Consider the following 27,332-nt stretch of genomic DNA (forward strand, 5'->3'; position numbering starts at 1 on the left):
TGTCAAACTAAAAAGCTTCTGTACAGCAAAGGACACTATCAGTAGAACAAGAAGGCATCCTACAGTATGGGAGGATATATTCATAAATGACATATCTGATAAGGGGTTGACATCCAAAATATATAAAGAGCTCACATACCTCAACAAAGAAAAAGCAAATAATCCAATTAAAAAATGGGCAGAGGATCTGAACAGACACTTCTCCAAAGAAGAAATTCGGATGGCCAACAGGCACATGAAAAGATGCTCCACATCGCTAATAATCAGAGAAATGCAAATTAAAACCACAATGAGATATTACCTCACACCAGTTAGGATGGCCACCATCCAAAAGACAAACAACAAGTGTTGACGAGGATGCGGAGAAAGGGGAACCCTACTACACCGCTGGTGGGAATGTAAATTAGTTCAACCATTGTGGAAAGCAGCATGGAGGCTCCTCAAAAAACTCAAAATAGAAATACCATTTGACCCAGGAACTCTACTCCTAGGAATTTACCCTAAGAATGCAGCACCCCAGTTTGAAAAAGACATATGTATCCCTACATTTATCACAGCTCTATTTATAATAGTCAAGGAATGGAAGCAACCTAAGTGTCCATCAGTAGATGAATGGATAAAGAAGATGTGGTACATATACACAATGGAATATTATTCAACCATAAGAAGAAAACAAATCCTACCATTTGCAACAACATGGATGGAGCTAGAGGGTATTATGCTCAGTGAAATAAGCCAGGTGGAGAAAGGCAAGTATCAAACACTCATCTATGGAGTATAAGAACAAAGCAAAAACTGAAAGAACAAAACAGCAGCAGACTCACAGAACCCAAGAATGGACTAACAGTTACCAAAGGGACTGGGGAAGATGAGTGGGAAGGGAGGCTAAGGAGAAAAAGGGGCATTACGATTAGCACACATAATGTGGGAGGTGGGAGGACACAGGGAAGGCAGTATAACACAGAGAAGACAAGTAGTGATTCCATAGCATCTTACTATGCTGATGGACAGTGACTGTAATGGGCTATGTCGTGGGGACTTGATGATGGGGGGAGTCTAGTAACCATAATGTTGCTCATGTAAGTGTATATTAATGATACCAAAATTAGAAGAAAAAAAAATATCATTACAGTGAAGAAACACGGCAGACACCATATTAACTAAGTGATTAAAGTTAGCAACACCACTAATAGTTGAGAGCAGCATCATGTGCTTCCTAATAGGATGCATCAAAGACAATATCACTTCTATAGTATTCCTACTGCCGAACTGCATCATCTCAGCCAAACCATGAGAAAACAACACACTAAAAAATAATTGTGCACTCTTAAAAAATGTCAAGACATGAAAGACAAAGACAGGTAGACCAGAGGAGACTCAAGAACATGACAATACAAAAATTGATCACGGATGGCATCCTGCACCTTTTTATTTTTTCTTATAAAAGACATCAGTGGGATAATTGCTGAAATATGAACATCTGGATATCAATAGTACTGTATCATTTATTTTGCTGTAATTTTAATAATTATACTGTAGTTACAGAAGAAAATGTCCTTGTTTCAAGGAAACACACCCTGAAATGTTTAGGGACAAGGAATATAATGTCTGTAGCTTACTTTCAAATGGTTCATAAAAACTTAGGGTCATTATTGAGAGTGCAGTTGTTGAGGAAAAAATTATAAAACAGATGTGGTAAAATGTTAGCGACTGGACAGTCCAGTGAAAATATGTTGGAGTTCAACTGTTAAGTTTTAAGTCTGAAATTATTCAAAATAAAACTCTCCTCTGCCACCAAAAGAATCACTGTTTTTCAGTGACTAATGAAATAACAGACCTAGGCAATGATCATCGATGAAGATCAGTAAAATTTTTAAAATAGGTAAGTCAACGTGATAGCAACAGGACTAATGAATTCTAACAAGTAAAAAGGGACAATTAGACAATCCTGTCTCTGACGTAGCTGATGCGATCCAACGGCAAGTATGCCATACTAAGTCCTTGTGGACGGCGAAGGTTGAATCTGAATTTACACAGGCCTCTAGGTCTGATAATTTAGAGAAAACATGGGGGAAATTAAATTATGTCAATTTCATAAGAATGCTCCCTGCTAAATCCACAATGTGGATGTTCTATGGATAAATGATCTATGTTTTTCAACTTTTTTGGGGGCAGGGGGAACTGATAAGACCAAGAGAGACTTAAATTTATCAACATAATGCAGTCTATGAACCTCACTCATTTTGATTTTGGTTCAAACTTTTGAAAAAAGACACTTTTGAGACATCTGAGAAAATCATCTATAGACTGGGAATTCAGATACTAACATTGTTAATATGATAATGGCATGTAGTTTGTTCTTTTTTAAGGTATCCTTAATCTGTTATCATGCACACTAAAATATTTATGAGTGACATATCTAAGATCCATTTTAAAATAGCCTAAAGGAAAAAAGCTGAAATAAAATAAAATTGGTAAAGTGTCCACTGTTGAAACTGGGTTCTATAAGGTAGGAGCTTTGTTACATACACAAGTTGCTGTGACTGTGTCCTCCAAGATTCCTATGTTGAAGCCTAACCCCGAGGAGAGGTGGGGCCTTTGGAGGTGATTAGAGTTAGACTAGGTCATGAGGTGGGGACCTCATAATGGGAAAGAAAGGTAATTTTTGAAAGATAAAGAGAGAGACATGAGATCTCTCTAACATGCTAGGACAGAGCAAGATGACAGCTGTCTGCACACCAGGAAGCGTCCTCACTAGACACCAAATCTGCAGGCATCTAGACTATTGTGGGGCTTCCCACATACTTTGAGGACACTAGTCTACTTCTGTGTATTTTGGCAATTTTTCATTAAAAAGAAAAACTGAACTTGGAAAAAAGCTAATTAAAGACAAAAGCTGCAATAACCTCTGGACTATTAGGAACCCAGAATCCTCAAAAATCAAGGTTCAGGTCATGCACCAGCTGAGGCTTGTGTGTAAGCACAGCGGAACGTACTGAATAGGGATCACCTCCCTCTTGGACACCTTAAAATTATTGCAAAGAAAAAGCCCTCAGGGAGGTAATGTGCAAGGTTCCAAGAGACCCAGTATTAGCACCAGCCTTATTATCCAGTCCTTCTGGTCCACTGTCTGGACCTCAGCTTCCTTGACTGTCAGATGAGGAAGGCAAAAGGAACATGGAGTGGGTAGTAAGAAACTAAGTCATACAAGTATCACCTGCAGCCCTGCAACAAGGTAAAGAACAAAAACTGCAGCAATGTATTTTTTACTCTTTATTTTATTTATATATATATATATATATATATATATATATATATATATATATACACACACATATATATGTGTGTGTGTATACACACACACACACACACACATATTTGTAGATCTGAACCAATTTACATATGCATGTATGTAAAATAATATTTAGTCTTAGATACTAAATGTCCCAGTGAGACTGAATGGAAGTGACGTTAGTACCATCTAGAAATTAATATAATTGCAGGGACCAGTGAATGTGATAGTGGTTTCCCTACAGTCACTGATCTTTCAGTAACCTTACCTTCACATTTTGCTACCGACCCTTCCAAAAACAACTCTTTGCTTCCCCCTGCCCCCGTTTCTTTTGATTGATTATTTAGGGTGGTTTCTGTTTCCCAGCGGGACCCTGATGTGCTTAAGGCTTAATTTTATGCTATCAAAGAAAGTCTGAAAATCGGGTAGTACTCTGTGCCTCTCAAGAGTTTCACCTTGCTTGGGTTTCCACTTGAGTCTGCTTTGGGAAAACTGCAAAGGGTACTTGTTAGGCGTCATCAAGGACCCTCAATGAAACACAAGCACAGAATCTGCAACCAGCACAGGTGAGCAGCATGCTGCCAGGAGATGCAGACTCACACACAGATCACACTACCACACTCAGGAGGCCAGAGCTGAAGGAAGCCTCACAACCAGGCTTAAAGTCCATTTAAAGTCACTTGGGGCACTTAAAAATAACTTCCAATGCTGAGTCCCATCCCAAGTTAGAAACTCTGGGACATGAAGCTCAGGGATTGACTTTTGTTTCAAGTTACTCAGATGATTTGGTCCAACCCCTCATCTGACAGGCAAGGAAACTGAGGTCCAGAGATAGGAAGGACTGGTTAATAACATGACTGGTGCTAATATTGGGTCTCCTAGAACCCACACCATATTACCTCCTGAGGACAATTTCTTTACACTAATTTTAAGATGTCCAGGAGGGAGGTGACCCTTATTTAGTATGTCTTACTGCATGTATACATGAGCCCATAAAGTCCTCCTCCCTTGCAAAATGTCCCACAAGTAGTATTTATCAAGCATTTATGTGCAGGGCATGGTACTATGCAATTATATTTTCAGTTATTGATCACAACTACCTGATAGCTCCCACTGCACAGAAAGGAAAACAAATACTTGCCCAAAGTAGGTCCAATATTCAAATCTGACAGCTTGACCCCAGGACCCCCATTCATGAAACCAAGCACAGCTTTGCTCCATAGGGTACCTTAAAAAAAAAACACCCAAAATCCAGAAACTAGAACTGGGAGGTGCTGGACACAGCAAGGTTGGAAACTGCACTGGGTACCCAGCTCTGCTCAAGAATACAAACCAGAGCCTGTTTGGAGCCCCCTCATTGGAAAAGACTGAGGCCCTCAGTCACAGGCCAGACTGGGGCAGCCACCAGGATCCTTTCCCATGGTTAATGAGCACAAACCAACTATCCCAAACTTTTCCCATTTCAAAACACTAGACAGAAGAGAATGAGAGACTTCTAAGTGCCAATGCAATAATCCATTCTATTTCTTAGAAACAGAATCCCAGTAGTATTTGGAGCAGCAAACCACTCAACAAAATCTCCCAAATTTCCAGTCTTTCTTGCAACTAATTGTACTTATCTACTTACATTCTGGCCAATGACTTACGATGTTGGGTAGTGTTCCCAAGAGAGTTCCTTAAAATGGGTTGATTGAGCAGAGAGGAGCACTCCCTTTGCCGTACCCCTCTTTCCCCCCGCCTAGAATATGGGCATGATGGTTGGTGCTCTAGCAGTCACCCTGAACCATGAGTGACCATGAGGCTAGAAGCCATAATCAGGATGGTGAAACAGAACCCAGGTCCCTAAGCCACGATACCAGCCTTGGACTGATGACCTCTGGATTTCACATGAGAACTATCTTGTTTAAGTCATTGGTGTTCTTCTATTATATGAAACTAAACCTAATACTGACCCACTGACCATTCTCAGGACTGTTTCTTATACCAAAGGAGAAACTGAAAGGAAAAAGCAATTTGCTGCCAAGGGACACTAATCTACCACTTCCACATTTGGGGGTAAAAGTAAACAAACTTTAAGAAATGATAGCTCTGCTTAAGACCAGCTATAGACAGAACTGGGTATTTTGAGTTCCACTCCCCGTGATGTCATTACCTTGCCAGCAGTGAAAGGGGAGGCAGTGACAGCTTTTAGGCCGAAGAGCAGCGATTAGGGGAACAGCCCACTTCTCTTGTTTCCTGGAATCTTTGTGCTGTTTCTGCCATATGGTAAACTACAGCTATGGTTGCTTCTTTAGTTGCAGAACATTCCCACTGATTAATCCCTGGAGCTAAACTTTCCTATTAAAGGTTCCAGGTTCCCACTCGGGAACTGGCACTACCAAACGCTGTACAGTCTTTCATGCTCAGGGCATCCAACGACATCCCCAAAATGAGTATCACCCACCTGGCTGCTTCCAGGCTCCCAGGCTCCCCACAGTCCTGGCAAGCACTGTCACTTCCTCTTCACAAATTGCCTGCACTCAAGCAGGGCCACAGACATCCTCTAGAGTTGGGCTTTTTTCTTTTTGCTCCAAGAACAAAAAGAGGCCACCTTCCATCTGGAATGTGCTCTTGGTTGTAACTTACTCTGCTTAGAATGTGCGTGCCTGCTGCTCTTTTGACGAAGTTCTATTCCCCACACTGGAAGCACAGGAGATAAACAGGTTCATTTTACAACAGCACTTCTGTTTGGAGTAATACACTGACTTTTTATTTTTATTAAAAATGCAGAGGGGCAGTTCGTATAAAACAAATTTCAATTTCTTCAACTGAGCGATTTAAAAAAGTGTGCATAAAATTTCACACATACACAATATATATAAAAAATGGTCGCCCTAAAAGAAAAAGTTCTTTAAAATAAAGCCATAAGTACCACTACCTATCCTGAACTTAAAAAGAAAAAAATAACCCCTCAACTTAGAACCAATGAAGAGTTGTTTCCCTGATATATATGATAAACTCACTTTATGCAGGTATTTTCCCCCAAATGGCAACAGCATCTTCTACCCCACATGCTCTTCTACATGTGATTTCATGATACCATCATCCATCAGAAGAGCTAGGAGGTCCCATGTTCCCAAACCCCTGAATCTGAGTGGGCCTGGGACTGCTCTGACAGAACAAAGTTTCACAGAAGTGATACTATGTTGACTTATGAGTTTAGGTTAGAAAAGGTGAAGCAACCTCTATAGGTTCTCTAGGGTAAGCCAATTGCCAAGAGAAGCCCACCTATCCTGAAGTTGCCCTGCTGGAAAGGACAAACAGTTCTTCCAGCCATCAACCCAGCTGAGTTCCCAGCCCACAGCCAGCTTCAACTGCCTGTCACCTGAGCGAGCCATCCTGGCCAGCCAACCTCATTAACCCTTCCCAAGATCACAGCGTCAGCTGACATCTGACTTCAACCTAAGGAGACACTGCAGAAGAACTGCCCAGCTGAGCTCTAGCCCCACATCCCTTGCAAAGTCACCAACAAAATGAAGGAAGGGGGTGTTGTACCTGTTTGGGGGTAATTTGTTACACAGGAACAGCAACCGGAACACCAACTACCTTGAGGAAAGTCTCCATCATCAAACTGAACTGTCTTGCTATCTTGTCTGGGTATGTTTTTTAATTCTCTGAATCAAAGTAACTGGAAGCAAACAGTGTACACAGCAAATATTTTAAAACTCAGGAGCAGTTAAGATCATTTGCAAGTAAGTTTACAAAACAGGGTAAAAATGTGGTGGTTGGAATTGAAAGAGTGGGAAAATGAAAATGCGAAATAGAGAGAACTGAGACAGATGGAAACATTCCTAGTAAATAGTTTCCACTAAGTGGTAAATTCCTCAGGTAGAAGCAAGGCTCCTGGTTAAGCAAATGGAATGTTCCAAGACTGAAACGACTTTGCTCTCCTAAATCTGCCTACCCAACCCCCAAACGTTTGTGTTTTATTTATTTTTATTTACCTGAATTAGCACATATCCTTTGGAAGGTGTGGGCAGGCTCTGGAGGGGTACAGTCAAGGTGGTGTGCCTGTGGTATGAGGGTAGGAGATGGTCCACAAGTCATCAGAAAGGGATAGTCAAAGAAGGAAAGACCTTGGGTTAAACTTACCCATGTTTACCTTGACCTCTGCATTCTCAAACACAGAGCCAGCCAGTGTTCCACAGCCTGGCAGAGAGAACCACGATGCCTTCGTGTCTCACGTGCTCGTGTTTTGGCGCTTTTCCATGGAGCCAGGAGAACAGTTTAGTACAAAACTCGGCCTCGACAAAGGCGAGTATAGGAGGTGCACTCAGAGAGAATACCACCATGTTTTATTTAAGTTCTTTTTTATTTTCCTCCACACTGGCAAAAGTTCCAAGGGAGCTTAAAGTTTTGTAAACATTTTAACTATCCCTCTTCCCCACCCCCCACTTTTGAATTTACAAAGCAAAAGGAGAGCAGGAGTCCCAATTTTTAATGGTTCCCCATCTCCTCATGCTATCCGATCCAAAAACTATATACAAGTTTGTAGCAGTCTCTGTATAGTTACTGTACATGTTTAGGAGGGAGGGAGGCCAGAAGGGATAGGAGAATGGTGATCCAAAAGAATAACAACAGAAACCAAATAAAATGATCCAAAACCAGACTGCTCTCAGAGCAACTCCAGCCTTCTTCAGGCAGCGACGCCGGAAAGAAAAGGTGCTCCACCAGGAGCCACCCAAACCACAGCAATTTTCGCACAGGGATGGTTGGTCCAATGGCTCCAGACCAGAGTGAAATCAGCAATTCCAGGTGATGTTCTGTGGGGGGTTGGTAGAGGCAGGAAGAGTATTTGTCTATAAATAGGGCTTGATACATTTATATCTGAAGTGAGGGGGAATTAGGAGGCCACGACCAGAAGCCAGAACCAGGCTTTTCTCTCCTGCTCTCTCCCATCCCCTCCATCCCACTGCATTCTCCTGTGTAGTGGTTTCCACGGATGAAGATCTTAAAGATGGTCAGGTTTTGTGTGTTCTCTTTTCAGAAAAGGCAAGCAACTTGCCATTCCAGAATCTTTAAACAAAACCTTATGGGGCCACAGCAAGACACACACGCAATGCTCTGAGGAACCAGATGAAATTCCAGGTTTTATCAGAAGCAAAAGTTTATCCCTATCCAAAATGAAATTATACAGATTCATACATATGGTAAAGATCCTAACTGCCTCTTAAACGAGACAAATTTTCAGCAAAAAGGCCCAAAACAAACTGGTCCTAGTCCTCTGAAGTAAAAATATTTATGGGAAAAATCAGTTTTTTAAGAAAGAAAAATTAGGAGCAAGTCCCTCTTCCAGGCCATAGGGTTTCCTTTGTCCAATCAGGTTGGAGTATGCCAGAGGAGAAGTCAGCTTGCTTGGAAGTCACTATCTAACGAAGAAAAACATAAATCCTTTCTCCGAAAGGATGCTTAGAAAGAGCAGGTGAGGGGTGTGCAACATCAAACCATTCCAATCTAAACTCCATCCCATTCAGGGCCTCTTTGATGCAATCCCAAAGTTAGCAGTGGCAATACAATATTCAGACTGGGAGAGTTCTGTCTCTGTAGGACACTCAAGTCACAGTCCGTGGGCATTTTGTTGCTGGCCAATGTCTGTTACCATTAACTCTCTTCATGATTGCACCAGTTAGACCCCTTTCCCTTATGGGGGGTTAAAAAGAAAAAAAAAATAGGAGGAAAAAAGTAACAAGAGAAAACAAATTGCTACTGGCAGATCCCAACACACTTTCTGGGAGACAGCAGATGAAATCACAGCACAGTAAACATGTGCTGCCCAAAATGAGCCTTGTTGGGGAGTAATCCCCTCTGCCACCCCCGAGACACTGGGTCTGGTTCACTTAGCTACAGTCTGAGATGCTCACCAACAAAAACGGTTTAAAGAATCTTGGACACAAAGGGCTATAAGAAAAAGCCTGAGATGATCGGTTCAGTGATTTGTTGCAGTGATAAAGAGTAAATGGTGAGTAAGTGTTGTGTCCGAAGGTGGAGAAGCCATGGTCAGCAGAGAGGAGAGGGAAGGCCAGTCAGTCCACTGGCAGGTGCTCAGTAGTCATCCAAAGTTTCGATTTCACCCATATTGAGTCGCTCCGATGAAGCATTGACTGAAAACCCTGCAGGAAAAAATTGGTAATGAGTGACCACACTGATAACCACGTGGCTCAAATTCCAGGCAGCAGGCTGCAAGAGAAGCCTTGTTTTTTTAGCATACTGTAGGGATACTAAAGGGAGGGAGAAGAACAAAAATAAAGGTCAGAGCAGTGACTTTCTGCCCTTCCAATGGGAGACAGTTTTTGTTTTATTTCTTAGGGTTCTGGTATAATTAGAAGAGGGGGAAAAAAACAAAAAAACAAAATCCAGCATCACTGCTTTAAAAGAATTGCAAATCACTGCCTTAGAGAATCCTGAAAGAGCCTGGTGTATAAGTGTGAAAAGTTAAGACCAGGCCACACTGGCTTGGGGGAAAGTTCATTCAGGAGGCACTTTCAAAGAAATGGGGCAGCAGGACAGCAGGAACAACACACACCAGGTCATTTGTTACTACGTGACCATACTATTGTGAAATGTCCCCTCACTACTGGGAATATACTCTTTCCTCCCATTGGTACAGAAACTTTCTGGCCACAGCTTTTGCTGTGCCTGGGCTCGAGACTTCAGGGAAGGCCCACTACCACTCTTCAGCCCTGAGATGTTCTCTCTGGGACGTGACAGACCACGCCAAAGGAGTAAAGGTTAAAGTACTTTATTCAACTCAATCTACTGTCAGGAGACTTGCCAAGGGAATGACCTCAGTTAGCAGTATTAACTAAAATGGAACCTGGTTTAGACAAAGCAGTTTTAGCACAGCAATTAAAGCAACAAGCAGTACTCACTACTACTGGCACCTGAAAACCTAAGGCCATCAGCCACATATCTGTAATTTTTCAATAAACTTCATAATTAGAAAGTATTATTAACAGGGCCTTTTTGGAATGAGTGACTCTCAAAGGCTTTCAGTTCATCCACCCTAAATGAAATCTCAAACTGTTTTAGCTGCTATTCAAATTTCAAAAAGTCAACAGGCAATGGTCTCCAGTCTGAAAGCAGTTCTGTTAATAATATTTGAGTTTTTCTGCTCCCTCCCTCCTTTTTGTTCTTTAATGGTCAACTTTTCAAACAAACACACATTTTAAATGTACCAATAATAAACAAATAATGCCTTCCATAATAAAAATAGCTTAATTATGTTATGTTCTTGCTCAAAAATACCACGCTTGGAAAACATAAACACAACTATTTATTAACCGAGGAAGCTGTGGTACAAGCTGCTCACAAGGCCTGCACTGGGAGAGGCTAGGACTCCACTCCAAACCCCAACCTGAGTTCTATCCATCAACTGTTCCTAGAACCCTCGAGACTTTTTTTACCTTGAAATGACAAAAAGTTTAGTATTCGTGTATTTGAAAATAACAGTTCAATTAGGTAAGTATAAAACCTAAAAACTCAATAGTCGATGAAAGTTTGACTTCAATATATCCCAAGCACAGATGTAATGTGATAAAACCAATGATGAGCTACCTGCACTAAATGCGGAAAACAAAAACACAAACTAATTTTTTAATCATGAAAAGTCAGGAAGGGAGAAGAGACCTACGTCTCCCGCTCCAACACAAACAAAGTTAATAATTCACCTCTATTACATGTTTATTACTGGGCCAAACATGGTGCCATTTACCTGTCATACCAGTAAGGTAGGCACTTCTCCCCATCTGACAGAAGGGAAAGCTCTGGGATACCATGAAACCCAAGGCAATATAAAGATTTAGGCCCAATATGCCAGGCTCTAAAGACTACATGCTGCTAGCAACAGAACAACATACCATCTCCCCTCGCATGATTTCTTTTAAGGTTTGAGAGACTGTTCTATAAGGAAAGCATGACTGGGGAAAACGCTCGTGTGTATTTATGATATTCAAGCACAGGATGCTGGTTCACAATGGTACCTGGTAGCTCTAAAAACTAGACAAAGACACAGAGTTCAATGGAGGGGACTGTCATTAAAATGAGGCTGGGCCCCTCTGTTTTTTTTTTTTAATAGAAGCAAAGTTCTCTTTTCATCAATGACTACTTTTTCAACGGAGACTTTTGCATCAAATTAGAGCGTGTTTTCTCATTCTGTGACTGGGTAACTGTGACTAATGGACATTTAGTAATTTTTCTGAATCTATAAATCAATACGGTATATATATCAATTAAAAAATAATAATAGATGGAAATGAGTAGGTAAGGGGTAAAAATTAATAATTATAAGAATACCAGAGGGAGGTTTAGTTGAGCAGAAATTTTCACAAAAAGGTCCAAGGAAGAGCCCACCAAAGTGAGTTTCCTCAGTACTCTGTTGAGTACTGAAACTTCCCCTTATATATGGGGAAGTCATTAATTTTTTTCTTCCCCCAAAGGCATACAGGTTCCTTAAAACTCTATGCCTAGAAATGACCTCTCAATCCCCTGAAGTGGGATTCCAAGTCTTTTCTGCCTTGGGTCTGTAAGAGGAGAGGGGGCAAATGAAATAAAGAGCTCTAACTTCATTTCCAAGGAATCTTTTCCCTGACAGCCCGCCCCACAAATGCTCTAAGCCAAACAGTAAGGGATTCTTAGCTAGAACCCTCTTAACCCATCAGAATTAAGCGACACTTTTAAATTTATATTCACCTCTTTCTGCCAAAACTATGTAACATTTTGGACTGCTCCATCCATCCTTAACATAAACTTTTGAAACAGAAGATCTCTGCTCCCAAAGCCAAGTTTCAGGCACCAGTTCCAAAGGGCAATCCTCGATGTTAGTTTTTTGCTACTGACCTTCTGTTTTCTCCAGGGCAGGAAACCTCTGAAGGGAAGTATGAATGCTACCAGGGGCAGAGTACATCGACAATCTACCTCTTGTTTTGTAGCTATCAGCTCTTCCATGCAGGCACCTCCATTTGGTGTCTCATACACATTTCACATGGAACCCACCCAACACGAACACCCTATTATGTACCCACACGCGTGATCCATTTTCCAGTGCTCATCATTTTAATATATGGCAACACTACATATCCTGCTGCTTTAACCTTCCCATTCTTCCTGTCCAGCGAATTCTATCCCGGAACTTCTGAAATACATCTAACTCCTCTCCATCTCCACTGTCAAAACCCTATTCCAGGTTAGCAGCATCTTTCTGGTCTATACTGTAGCCTCCTAACCAGTAAGCCTCCTGCCTGGGCCAATGTTGCAAGCTACCATTTTTGCCATTGTAATCTTCTATTCCAGACAGCATGATTTATAACAGCCCATTTTACATTCATAAATAGAGAATAACTTTAATTTTATCATTGTCTATGAAGTTGTTAGGCCAATTTAAGAAACAGAGGCAACCTATCACATTTGCCTATAATGTCTGTTATTAAAGAAACACCATTCCCTTCCCTTCCTGTCAATCTTTCAAAGCTCTATCCAGTTAAGACACTGGCTCTCAGTGCCGGACAAGAAAAGCTGTGGATAAAAGAGTGGAAAGGAAAAAGGCCTGCTCTGAAATCCTAGCCCCACTGCTAAACAGCTGTGACTTTGGGAAATGCTGTAAATCCTCTGGGCCTTAGTTTATTCATTGGTTTAAACTAGAACATCACTTCATAATGCAAAGTAACTCTGAGAATCACAAGATATATAGAGATAAATATTATATATATATATATTTGTGTTTATCAACAAACATTGGCTTTTTTCTTTGAACACCTGATTGGATTTATGGCCTACTTTTACATAAACCAGCAAGTTTTTAAACAACTTTTAATGTTCTCTACTAGTATTATTTTCCAACTAAGACCTTTTAGGGAAATTCATATTAAATATAAGACACATAATAAAAGTTATTCCTTTTCTTACTCCCTGGAGCACATGAGGTACAGCTTTCACACTGCTGTGCCTAGTAAACACTGACTACTTATTTTGAACTGGCTAAAAGACATTAATTTTGTGTAAGAAATATTCCCTTTCACGAAAAACATTCTGCCATGGTTCTCACATATAACTGCTATAACCTGCATGACCCCAACACCCAGATGAGTACTTGAGGCCACTGCTCACCTAATAAACTGGGATCTGCTCGGACCATCTTCTGCTTTTTCTTCTTCTTGCCACTTTGTACAGACTCAAAATTGGATTGTTGGTTGTTGCTTTGATTGGTCTGAAATACTGAATGGAGTGCACTGTGGTTCATTCCCCACACAGAGTCCTGTGGAACAAGATGGCACAACTGAGGTTACACAGTGGATACAGACTTGGCCCACCCTAAGAAAATGGTTAATCTGCCCTCACCTTATCATGTATGAGTTTAAAAACAAAAGCCTATTGTGGATTCTGGTAATAATGAATCCCAGACCAAGCTACTGAACCATGCTTTTCCTTCACTTAGATTCAGACATCCCATTGAAGCTCTCTGCCTCTATAAGGCCTGTCCTGGTTACCTCCAGGTGTCCACCCTGCTATATAATAGCACAGCTGTCAAAACCTCTCTTGTATGCATGGAGTCTGCCATCCACTAGGAAATTAAACACATAGCAAATAATCACAAATAGACTTCTGTACTCTGGCAATTTACACTCCTCACGTACTTAAAGCATAAGGTTCCTTGGTCTCTGGGCCCCAAAACAGAGAGGACAGACTACAGACATGTTGGCAGCATGTTACCAAACGAAGCTGATGTTATGTACATTATTCTTATTGGCAATCCCAGATGGGATCTGGTCCCCAAATATTATCCATATGTTTTCTACCAACTGGTTAAACTATGAAATAGTCTACCAGTCATTCACACTTATTAGAACAATTCATTTTAATTTGGGATTGGTTCAATGAACTAAAGGTACTGGTAGTGCTACATGGCAGGAGGTTGGTGGGCTGTGGCGAAAGCACTGAGCAAGGACAAGGCTGGCTCTGTGTGTGTGTGTGCATGTGCACATGTGCATGTGCGTGTTCACCTTCTGGTTTCAGCACACAGAGGCGGCCATTTCACAAACGCAAAGAGCCTTCTGTATTGCTGTATGACTTCTCTTGATTTAAAATACTACTAGTGCTGTTTGTGTTTACAACTTTCACTTACCTTGTTAGCTCATCTATCCAAATGGATTTTAAATGCTTTGTACTTCACTGTAGCTTATATATCCCTAGAAGTGACCTCTAACAAACATTATTTCTAGTAGAATACAGGATTAAAGGATATGAATATACTTAAGCCTGTCCATGATCCTTGCCAATTCATCTTTCAGAAAATTTGTACAATAGTTCCTCATTATTCACTGATTCCATATTTGCAAGTTTGCCTACTAACTGTTAATTTATTTGTAACCCCCAAATCAGTATTTGGAGTGCTTTTGTGGCCATTCTGGACATACACATGTATACAGCAGTGAAAAATTTGAGTTGCCCAAATAACATGTTCCCAGCTGAGACAGAGCAGGGCAAAACTCTGCCTTCTAGTCTCAGTTCTCATACAGTAGACAAGTATCTTTTTCAAAGTCTATTGACATGTGCTTCATTTTGTGCTTTTTGGTGAATTCATTGTTTAAAATAGCTTCCAAGTGTTAAGTGCTGTCTATTGTCCCTGAACACAAGAAGGCTGTGATGTGCTTTATGGAGAAAATACATGTGTTAGATAAGCTTCATTCAGGCTGAGTGTTAGGGCTGTTGGCCATGAGTTCAATGTTAAGGAATCAACAGTACATTAAATAAGACATCTTTAAACAGAAGCACACATAACACATAGTTACATACTGATCAGCTGATAAAAATTTTGTAACCTGAGGTTCGCAACTAAACTGGCTGGTTCCCCAGGAGCAATGGCTCAGTTGGCTAATTCAGTGTTGGTGCCAACTTTATAGAACATCTACCAAAAATCATGAAAACTGACTGTCCCTTTTACATCACCATTAATGATGTATGAAATGGCTGGCATGCTGCAGGACTCTCTGCACTGGGCACAGTGGTTGCTAAGCACCCGAGATTTGACATGTGTAGGTTGTGACTACTTAAAACCAAACTTATGGGTCTTTGACAAATTGGAATTTACAGTCTGACTGAGGCACGTATATGAACCAAGAAAAATAGGGCTGGTGTGTCTAACAGAATGAATGGTTATATTTGCTACTTCGAAAATTTACAAAGGTCTCTCTGGACATGAAATTTGAAAATAACAAGTCTACCAGCGTTGGTCATTTGATGTACAAAAATGATGCCTTTGTTTTAACTTTTTCCCTAGTTTCTCAGCATTTCATGGTACTAACTCGCTCCTGGGGCACCGCACTCACTGCCGCCTCATACCTGCTGCTGGGGCTGCTGCCGCTGGCTGGCTTTCTGTTTGGCTCGGCGCTCGAGGAACTGCTTGGCAAACTCCTTGGCCTCAGACGTATCTCCTAAATAAGCCCTAATATAGTCATGGACCTCGTAAGGAGATTCCACTTCTTTCAGGAAAGAAACAAATGTGGGAACTACAACATGAGAGGAGAAAAGACATAAAGAATAACAATGAAATATCACATACAAAAATCTGTTTTTATCATACCTAATACAGACATTAATGATGGAAACTTGAAAGGTATGCAGTTCTTATGTTAAATGTTCTTTAATATACTCTATAGAAATGAAAACAACAAATGATCCACTATTTGCAATGGCCAAAATTATCTGAAATAACAGAGAGTCAAACAAAGACATATGTCATGCATGTTTTAGTTTTACTAAATGTTATGTTGGTAAAAACTAAAGGTTATGTTGATTGAAGCAACTGCTTGCTTAAGACTGAAGTCATTTGGGGATTCATTCTTTCTTTCCTTAAATTCAATCAATATTCACCAAGTGCTGTGATGTGTGCCAGGCACCACAATAGATACTGAGGATACAGCCACACTCCTTGAACTTTCACTTCACCGAGATATTGTATGTTTAGAGAGAAATCAAATGCAACATGCAAGCAGTGCAGTGAGGGAGAAAAAGCACAAGTACCAGTTAGACAAATGTGGGTTTACAACTTGACTCTGAAATTTCTGTGTGACCTTGATGAGTTACTTAACCATTCTGAGCCTCCGTTTCCTAATTTATAAAATGCAGATAACAATACCTGCAGCATTGTAAAGGTATCTTATAAAATTAAATAACTGGGGTAACATATGTATGTTAACTGCTAGAAAGTGCCTAGCATATGGCAGTTGCTTAATGGATGGTAGTCATAACTATTATTTACTACTGTTTTCTCTGGCTCTTTCAGAGCATTAGATATTGTTACAATATGCAAAGGAGTCCTTTGATTACTTTACTTTTTGAAAAAGACACTTGTTTTTAGGTAAGACATCAGAGGTGGACTACTTCAACTCAGCCTCTCAGTGATGGGAATAACTGCCATACCAAGCTGACTGGTCTTATTTCAAACATTTGGGGTTGGAGAAGGTACTCATTCATCTAAAGCAGGTAATTTTCTTTGTGAACAGCTAACAATTAGCAAGTTTTTCTTCAGATTTTTACACTGAAACCTTTTCACTTCCACACATTGGTCCTAATTTTATCCTACACAAAGTCTAAGTCTACTTGTTCCATCACAAGAATCCCTCTGACCCCCCGACCCCAGAAGTAGGAAGGGAAAGATCTCACATCACCTCCACCTCTCTTGCTCAGGTTGACCCTTGTCCTCACCATGACAGTTACCTTCCTTTGGACTTGGTCCAGCTGGCAATGTCCCCATAAAATGAGCAGTATGGAGTATGACCTCCTCTGTCCTGTACATCACAAGGCAGACTGACACAGCACTTCCTTTTTGGCGAGCGCTGATAACCTATCTGAGACAGTACCACAGGACTTGGCTCACAAGTAACCCTATACTACCACTGAAGAGTCCAGTTCTTATGGCAAGTGCAGGACTTGCCCTCCACTAGACTTCACTTCCTGAGTTTAGCCCATTACTCTAATTGGCCATCCTCTTTGTGGACCCTACTCTGCCATTCCACATGCTGAGTTTCCCTCCCCAATTCTTACCATCCAAGTTATTTGCCGTATTAAGGGCATGAAGCATCTGTTCACACCATTGGGTAAATCCATCTTGGGCTTTATTTACTCCCTGAAAGAGCTTCAGCAACTTTTCTTCTTCTTCTACTTTCTTATTCTGCCGGTTAGACACACCTACAGATTTACTAAAGCAAAACAACAGCGCGATATTATATTCCCGGAACTGTTACTATGATTATACCACAACACCATAAATAGATAATGTCTCAGCAACACTGGAGGCTGTCCAGTACTCCAATGCTTGGTTCCAAAAATGAAAAGAAAACAAAACACAACTTGAAGTATTTGGATGGGGGGTGGGGAGTTACTCAATGTCCCCTTAAAACCTAGTCTCAGCTAATATATTCCAGTTGTGAATATAGGGCTTCTTTTCAGAGAGATGTTTAAATTCTTGTGTGTCCTTTGGTAACTTTTTAAATTTTGCTAAGCCTCAGTTTCCTCATCTGTAAAATGGCAGTAACATTTCTTTGGGTTACCACAAGGAATACAGACACTGTATGCAAAGACCTAGAGCATAGTGCCTGGCAAAGATGCCCAATAAACTGAGTTATTTAGTGTCCTGTTCATAATATATCAGGCCCTCAAATGAGAAGGAACAATCTGACAACACTACCATTTATTAAGTAGTTACTATGTGCCAGGCACTTTATTAACTATTTCACTTGTACTTATTTAATCTTTACAACTACACCCATGAAGCTGTTATTATTATCTTCATTTCACAGATGAGGGAACTGAGGCTCGAAGAGGTTCCCACTTGCCAAGGTCACACAACTATTAAGTTGGTAGTGCTGGGATTTGAGTTCATGTATGTAACACTATAAAATCCATGCTCATTCAACACCACTATATACTGAGGAAAGAAAGATGAAGGTGAATTAAATTATCATAAAAATAAGTAGGTTTAAAGTCATTAGACAAGTTTTTATAATCTCATTATAGAATAAGTGGCTTAAAAATATAAATTTAGAAAAAATGCTAAGACCTAGAGAATACTTTGAAGAAATGTTCAACAACAAAAATGTATCATTCCTGTTATTTATTAAGTGGCTACCAGGAACTACTGCGCCCAGCAGGAGTCCACAGTGATGATACCGACGTGTTTCGTGAACTACACCTTGGTCACAGACGGAAACAAGTAAAAACTGAGTGACTGCCTTTCCTTGCTCGCCCAGCACCCCACTCCCCACCTGCCTGCCCGGCCCGAGCGGCACAGCTCTGACCATCTGGAGCCCTACCTGAGACTGGCGTTGCTCTTGTTCTTGCTGGCCGAGTTCCGAGGCCCCACCTCCTTCGCCGCATCATCCCAGAACCCCACGTTGGAGTTTTTCGCATCGGCACTGCTCCAGATGCTGCTGACCAAGTCGGAAGCCCACTGGCTTGGGGGGCCAGTGCTTACGGAGCCCCAGACGGAGTTCCCAATGCCGGCATGCAGGCCGGAGTGCTGCTGGGGAGACAGACAGGGCCCCACCGTAAGGCGGGGCCTGTGGGCGGGGGCACGCGGCCAGGGGTGGGGGCACCCACCGTAGGCGTCCGGCCCCTGCTCGCCTGCTGCTGCTGCTGCTGCTGCTGTTGCTGCTGCTGCTGCTGTTGCATCTGCCGAGCCTCCTCCTGCTGGATCTCCAGGAGGGACTTGGCCGAGCCGGCCGGCTTGCCCACATTGCCCCAACCCGCCAGCTTCTGCTGCTGTTGCTGCTGCTGCTGCTGCTGCTGCTGCTGCTGCTGCTGGAGCGCCTTCATCAGCTCCCTCTGCTGGCGCCTCTGCTGTTGTACAAATGGGAGCCGGCTCAGAGCCCGGGCTTAAAGTCACAGTCACAAGGGCCCGGGACGCTAAATGGATGCACGCACACAGTAGCTATAAAAATTAAACACTCCACGAGGTTAACTCCTTTGCTGCAAATAAAGATGTAAAGTGCCAGAGATCCTAAGAGGAGAATAAGAAGATCAGATGCAGAATTTCTTTTTAAAAATGAAGTAGGGCTCTTGGGTAAGCAAAGAAATGAAATATGTATGTTTACTTCCTAAAGCCCTATCAAAGTAACATCAAAAAAGGTATTCTAATAAAGCATAAACCCATAAGAACAAAGAGAAAAGAATAAATTTTAAAACCTGGAAAGCAGCCAAATAATGATAGTCAATGTAGTAAGCCCAGGAAGCTGAAGCAGGCCAACTAATACAGAAATGTCAGGAACTAGAGGTGTGGTATCTCCCACAGAGGAAGACTGGCTGAAGTCTAAAAAACAGCAGCAAGAACCCAGGCTGCCCCTGCAAACCTGATGTAGTTGAGCAACTCTCTCTTTCTCTCCCCAGCAGAAAACTTAAAACTTTCCTCTTTAGAGAGGCTGAGTTAGACTGGCACATTATTCTGAGGGGAAACTAAGCTAGCCCAAGAGAATACACCTGTAGATACCAACAGATGGGGGACTCCCACAGCAGAACAGCCCAGCCAGAGAATTAAAGCAGGGCCCACCAAGATTTTATATATACCAGAACCTCCGATCAGCTTTTTAGTGCCTTATTCCTAAACATAAACAAATAGGCCAAGATCAAACATTTGATCTAAGCCTCTAAGATGAAAGCCAAAGATAAAATTAAACAAGCAAACAAACAAACAAACAAAAAAAATTCAGTGGAAAACAGAAATAAGGCAGGGAAAATAGGATTGAGCTTTTAAAAAAAGCTGTCAGTAAGTAATATTCTTAGATAAGATGGTGTATTCAATGAAACAAGAATAAGAGGCTATATAAAGAGAACAAAATAAGGACTCGAGTAATTTAAAGTAAGATAGCATACATGAATGAAAAGCTCAATAGAAGACCTGGAAAACAAGACTGAGGAAATACCCCCATCAAAAGAGACAGAAAGATTAGGGAAAACATAGAATACGTAAGAATTCAGAATCAGTCCAGGAGGGCAATTATCAAATTACTATGCAAATTACAAGAATTTAAGAAAAAACAGAACAAAAGCATCCAGATTTGAACAGGGTAGGGGGTTTTGGAAAGGATACCTCCAGGGAAGGAATGAAATAAAATTATCATCGACTTCCCCTATGTAAGAAACACCTATAGAGTGGCATTTTATACCTTTTGAAGAGTGCAGGAAGACCTAATGGTTCAAAGGAAATTAAACAAATGAAAATACAAGTGAGGCAACCATTAGCTTCTGAGAGACAAAAAGATGAGCAAGACAAGACCTGTGACTCCAACACTGATGCAAACCATTATATTTTTTTATTTAGCACAGACCAAAATTAATGGAACAATTTCTAGCCTTGATAGAAGATGGACTTGCTCTACACCAACTTTTTCATGAGTTTTTACAAAGAGCAATGATTTCAGGGAAAATTCACTTTTTTTAAGAGTATGGGAAATCATTTTTAAAGAAAAGAAATATTTCAACCTTTTGGATGAGGTCAAGAATACAACGTGGTGAATATGTATAGACAACTCCACTTCTCTTGGTGTACCCATGGCTTTCAGTGAACCATACCACCCAGATCTAAAAATGACAACTGTCATTCTCGAACAAATTGACTGCTCTGCCTCAAACTGCATTCACACGAAGCACCTTCTTCAAGTCTCTGGCTACCTCATGCCACCTTTTCAAAGAGGCCTTCCCAGACTGCATAACCTAGAACTAGACAATCAACTACTACCACCACCAATTTTTGTTGTCCATTTCCTCTCAACTAGAACGTAAACTTTATGAAAGTAAGAGAATTTTGCTTAGACTCAGCTATATGCCCAGACTATAACCCAACTGAGTAGTACTTAGCAGGTGTATGATGGATGAATGAATCAGTGAATGAATGAATGTGGCACTGAATGGCATGCTGAACCAAACCACTTTAACCTACTCATTTTCTCTTCTGTCAAGAACTCTATTCTTCCTCTCCCTACCCGCCTTATTTCACTCTTTCATATCCTTCCTAACCTAATGACAAACTACAGGATATAGACTTACAAGCAGAGACTTTTAATTTCTATGACATTCAAAGTTTTTCTAGGCTAGTCAGAAGACTCAATACCCTTAGAGGAAAATGATTCTGTATCATAAAAATCAAATTTACAGAAAGGTATCTCCATAAAACTCACAATTCTAAAAAACCCAAGTTCTTTTATTTATGAGCTATTCTCTTAATATTTAAGGTAAATGAATATTTATGTTACCCAATCTTATTGTTATTCCTATCAGATCCCTTCATATTTGCTAGAGTGACCAAATTACAGGCTAAAGAGTTTAATAATGAACATCGAATTCAAACAGCAGTTTTGACAATAATAACTATCCTTACTAACCATTAACCCATAATGCACACTAGCTATTCTGGAACACGGTTTGACTAGACTAGCTTGACTTTTAAAACTTACCTCTTCTCGAAGCTGCCGTTCCCGTTCCTCTTCAAGTTTCTGGATTTCAGCCAATGACAGTGTTGCCTGGGACTGACATGCCGTTGTACTGGACTGCTGGCCCCACGTTGAAGAAGAGGGAAGCTAACAAAAAAAAAAATGAAGCAGAGGAGTTGATGAGGAAATGTACACAGAGACAAGGAGGCACTGATGCATTATATGTGGAGCCAGATGTTCATGTTTCCTCCACCTCCACTCACAACATCTAACTCAGCCCTCCTTCCGCAATTCTTTACATACTGTTTGCTCGTCAGTCAGCTTCTTTTACTTAATGTTTTTCTCACTACTCCAAACCTAAGATTATTTTTAAACATTTAAAAATACATGCAATATACTTTTATTTGATCTACCATTTTGGGATTACAAATTTGTTACATCTGGCATTAACATACATACACAGCAATACACAGAGAGAGACAAGAGTAAACCAAAGAATCAGTCAATTTTTAACCTAAAGACGCAATAAAGGACATGACATGCTACTTCCCAGTGAAAGGGCTAAGGACAGTTTCTAAAGGGAAAGGGGGGTGGGCACCTAATGGAAGATACCAGACACACCTGTAAGTCTTTTATGAAAGGGAGTTACTGTTACCCAGGCTATCACTTCTAGTCATAAACATGAAGCTGTTTATCAGTAATTCTATTTTTTCCTATCCCTTAAAATTACTGACTAAAATTAAGTGTAAATATCTGGATTCTGACTACTTTAATGTTTTCAAAAGCCTGATTATTCTAAGGGAATCCCTGGTCTTCTAGGCCAGAAAAAGATACACTCTAATTTTTTTTTTGAGAGGTCATCTCTCATATTTATTGATCATATGGCTGTTAACAACAATAAAATTCTGTATAGGGGACTCAATGTACAATCATTAATCAACCCCAAGCCTAATTCTCAACAGTCTCCAATCTTCTGAAGCATAACGAACAAGTTTTTACATGGTGAACAAGTTCTTACATAGTAAATAAGTTTTTACATGGTGAACAGTGCAAGGGCAATCATCACAGAAACTTTTGGTTTTGATCAAGCATCATGAACTATAAACAATCAGGTCAATTATGACTATTCATTTGATTTTTATACTTGATTTGTATGTGAATCCCACATTTCTCCCTTATTATTATTGTTATTATTATTATTATTTTTAATAAAATGCTAAAGTGGTAGGTAGATGCAAGATAAAGGTAGAAAACATAGTTTAGAAGATACACTCTAATTTTAAGACACACTGTATCTTTTAAAAACCAATAAACAAAAACAATAAAAAGCAAACCTGAAATGTGTTTAGTTAAAAATAATACATGAGCATGTATCAAAATAAACAAAATGCCCCAAAATCTCAAAGAAGAATGGCTCTATAGAAGTCTCTAAAAATTGGAACTGATGGAATAAGGGTATATATATATATATATATACACACATATACATATAATCGATCCTTAACATTTTCCAGCCAACATAATAGGTAGTACAGTCATTTCTCTCAAAATGCACCTCTGATGGAATGGGCAAGGGATGCAGAGGGAAGCTAAGAGAGAAAGAGGGAGGGTAAGGTAGACAAAGTTGAGCACAACCAAACTCTTTTTCTCCATAGGAAATGACACAGTTGGAAGGTGCTATCAGGACCAAATAAGGCAGTAGACCTTCAACCTAGGCAGCATCACCCAGGAGGACCTGTAAAAATAAATGTACATGCCCTGGTACCACACTTGATGAATCAGAAGATTCAATGATGAGGCCAGAGAATTTGCAAATCTTTGTCATTCTGAGGCAGATGTTCAGCCAGTAACCACTGATGTCCAAAATCCCAATGGATATGCACTCCACGGTACCCAAGAACCAATCCTCAGTCCTCTTCAGCAGAACCTTGGCCAGCCCCAGGACGAGACCTACAGCCTCGTGAAAATGGCCTATTCTCTTCAGGAACCTCTGAGATCCTCCCCATTTCTGTGCCAAAATATACTTCATTGTACTTTAGACTTACGATTCATGGGTCTGCCCCCTGGAGTAATGCAGAACAAATCTAAGTCTTCTTTACATGATGGACAAATGTATGCAGAGAGTATCATTTTCCTAAAGTCTTATTTGTCAAAGAAAGTAACATCTCACTTTCAACACCACCTCAGGACATTTTCCAGTTCAACCAACATTCTGTACTATCTACTCAGAGAACTGCAGTTAATCAGTCATGCTTTCTGGAACAAATATCTTCCAAGTCAGAAGCAAACAGTAGGGAATCTAGCACAGTCTGTGACCCCTGAATGCCTAATCACTTTCACTGATATAAAAAACTCTTTTTTTCCTTCCCTGTCACTGCTATCTTACTTTTGAATGCTATTTTTTATTTCAAAAAATGATTGGGTTCCACTTCCAGTGTGACAGCACAAATTGCTCTGTGGACCCACTCCCTAGCAAAACTGGTAAAAATTATGAAAAAAAAATTTTAAGACCTCTGGAAATGCAACTGAAAAAACAATTCTTCAAGAAAATCTGCTAAAACTTGGTAAGAACAGTCTGTGGTACTCGCCCCAAGGCCTACTCTCTCCCAACTCCTACCTCAACCAGCAGAAAGAGAATAGAGAATACAGGCCTCCCTCTCCTTCGCAGCTGAGAGTTGGTGGGCTGGCTTCCAGAAAGCATAAACGTCAGCATTTCTCATCTTGGCTCCAGTTACCTGTTGCAAAGGCTAAGTTACAGACAAGTAGAGCTGAGAGGTGGGGGCTTCCTTCTTATGACTAGCACCAGCTTGTGGGATGAAACTACCTTGAGCATACCACTACTGAAGACTACTAGGGCCCTGGCTGCTACTGTCCTACCCCCAAAGGCTCAACTCCTAAAGCACGGAGTCATTCAGAGCAAAGCACACCACTGTTCCCAGATTGAAAGCTGTAACTCAGAGAACTTTCCCTATGGCTAACAGACTGGACTATGGAGAGCTCCAGACCTCTTCCCAAAGGACCTACCTGACTTCACTTGTAACAGAATGTAGAGGAAGAGTTCAAGCCTAAGGACACTTTCAAAGACTGTAGAGTTTGGGGTAAAAGGCAGTTGGGAGATAAGTTTTCATTGGATAGAGGCTAAACCATAGGTCACTACTTTGTCTCAGAAAACCAAAGAAAGAACTGAAAGAAGTTCTCTGGAAATCAGAACAAATTTCAAGTACAGACCTCAGGAGGTATCTCTTCAGAGCAGCCTGAATTTGATCAGTAGGGAAAGCAGTTTATACCCCAGGGCACTTTTGAGAACAAAAGAGCAATCCAGCTAGCAATTAGTGGAGCTCAGCTGTATGTGAAAAAAAGACAAACCACTGTCACCCCAGAGTGACTGCGGGCATACCCAATACTGTGCCCCAGGAGGAGCAGCAGCAGTCTCCACACTGCCGGGAGATGAACTTCACTAAATTAATCCATCCAGTCACACAACAAATAATAATAAACATGAGCACGGCAGGCACGGGACAACCAGTATCCAGAGCTGCTACAAAATTATCAAAAAAGTTCAGTTTCCAGCAAAACAAGATGAGGCATGTAAAGAAACAAGAAAAAAAAAAAAAAGACCTATATACAGGAAAAAGGAACAAACTGTGAGGGTGACCAGATGTCAGGTTAAACAGTCTTATAAATATGTGCAGAGAACTAAAGGAAAATATGATTGAAGCTGTAAAGGAAGGTATAATGACAATGTCACATCACATTAAGATTACCAATAAAGAGAGATTATTTTTATAGACCAAAAAGAATGAGTACATTCTGGAGTCTGAAAGCACAATAACTAAAATGAAAAATCACTAAAGGAGCTCAAAAGTATACCTGACCTGGCAAAAGAAAGTATTTGTGAACTTGAAGGTAGATCAAAAGAGACTACACAACCCAAAGAACAGGGAAAAAAAGAAGGAAAAAAAATGAAGTAATAAGCCTTAGAAAAATGTAAGACACCACTGAATTCACCAATATATGCACAATGAAGTATCAGAAGTAGAGGAGAGAGAGAGAGGAGAAGAAATACACAAAGATAATCATGGCTGAAATATTCTCAAATTTATTGAAAAGCATTAATCAACATGTCCAGAAAGCTTAACAAAAAACAAGTACAATGAACAGATTTACAGACATTATCATGGAAAAAAAAACAACAAAAAAAAACCACTTAAAGCCCAGAACAAGGAAAAAAATCTTGAAAGCAGTAAGAAGAAAAATCATCACTCTTAAAAGGGAATCTAATTAAAAATCAATAGTTTATTTATCTTCAAAAACAATGAGGCCAGAAGACAATAGGATAAGATATTCAAAGTCCTTAAAGTACTAAAATAGTCAACTAAGAAGTCGATATCCAATAAAGGTAAAATAAGGTAAAATTCCCAGATAAATGCAGATAATTCATTGCTTAGAAACTCACAAAAAATATTAAAGGAAGTTCTTTAGGCTTGAAAACAAATAATCCTACAAAGTAATTTGAATCCACATTTTAAAAAAGCACTAATAAAAGGAATTACATACTTATAAAATACAATAATACCTGCATATTTCTTCCTTCTCTTGATTTAAAGGCAACTGTGCAAAATAATATATATGTAACATGGGGCCTGTAACACATAGAAATCTAACATGTTTGCCAAAAACAGCACAAAGGAGGTAAATGGAAACAAAATTGTACTGGGCTAAGTAAATGACTCCACATGGTAACTTGAATCCACAAGTACAAATGAAGAAAAGAATAAAAGAGAAATAAAGTTATATAAGAAAAGCTATACATACATACTTGCTCTCCTTCTTCATCTTCTTTATGAGATAAAGGTGTATAAAGTAATATAACATCACTGTGTAACATTTATAGATGTGATATTATAACAAAAAATACTTTATATAAAAGGGAAAAAAGTAATAGAGCTACAAGAAAGTAATACTGAAATATTCAATATTGAAAGTCAAATTGAAATTAAGTTAGAATAAATCTGAAGTTGATTCTAGAACATTAAGGTGTTTGCAGTACACCCTAGAGCAACCACTAAGGAAATAACTCAAAAAATACAATAATGAAATCATTAAGGAAATTAAAATGCTACATTAGAAAATATTAATGTGAAAAAAATAAGCAGAAAAGAAGAAATGAAGGAACAAAAGAGACAGAAACAAAAATAAAATGGCAGACAGAAATCCAACTATGTCAAGAATATTAAATGTGAATGGATTAAATAATCCAATCAAAAGGCAGAGATTATCAGCCTGGATAAAAAATAAGATCCAACTATACTAAGAGAGACACACTTTATATTCAAAGGTATAAATAAAGGACAGAAAATGATTTATCAGGCAACTGGCAACAACAAGAAAGCTGGAGTTATTATACTATTATCAGACAAAATATACTTTAAACAAAAAAAATGCTACTGGAGATAAAGAGTGGTGTTTTATGATGATAACAGGGTCAATCCAGTAGGAAGATAGAATTAAAAACACATATGCACCTAACAACAGAGTACTAAAATATATGAAGCATGAAATGACAGAAATGAAAGGAGATCGAG

At 39.9% G+C, this 27,332-nt stretch overlaps 1 protein-coding gene across 7 annotated transcripts in view; it reads right to left on the reverse strand.

Annotated features, from left to right (window-relative positions):
- Positions 1 to 7,624: 7,624 nt before the first annotated feature.
- Positions 7,625 to 27,332, reverse strand: part of GIGYF2 (GRB10 interacting GYF protein 2) — a 123,981-nt gene continuing 104,273 nt past the window's right edge. For 3 of the 7 annotated variants that reach the window (XM_073217976.1, XM_073217974.1, XM_073217975.1), the window contains exons 23-29: positions 21,772 to 21,894; positions 18,923 to 19,162; positions 18,637 to 18,845; positions 17,369 to 17,523; positions 15,665 to 15,831; positions 13,433 to 13,580; positions 7,625 to 9,441 (exon numbers count right to left, since the gene is read on the reverse strand). In XM_073217976.1, coding sequence (XP_073074077.1) covers positions 9,374 to 9,441; positions 13,433 to 13,580; positions 15,665 to 15,831; positions 17,369 to 17,523; positions 18,637 to 18,845; positions 18,923 to 19,162; positions 21,772 to 21,894 — 1,110 coding nt within the window. In that variant the 3' untranslated portion in view covers positions 7,625 to 9,373. Of the gene's footprint in view, positions 9,442 to 13,432; positions 13,581 to 15,664; positions 15,832 to 17,368; positions 17,524 to 18,636; positions 18,846 to 18,922; positions 19,163 to 21,771; positions 21,895 to 27,332 lie in introns of those variants that run through there. The other 4 variants (XM_073217977.1, XM_017640817.3, XM_073217978.1 and 1 more) reach the window with 3 other exon arrangements.

Source organism: Manis javanica, chromosome 12 (genome assembly GCF_040802235.1).
Source record: "Manis javanica isolate MJ-LG chromosome 12, MJ_LKY, whole genome shotgun sequence".
Taxonomy (NCBI): domain Eukaryota; kingdom Metazoa; phylum Chordata; class Mammalia; order Pholidota; family Manidae; genus Manis; species Manis javanica.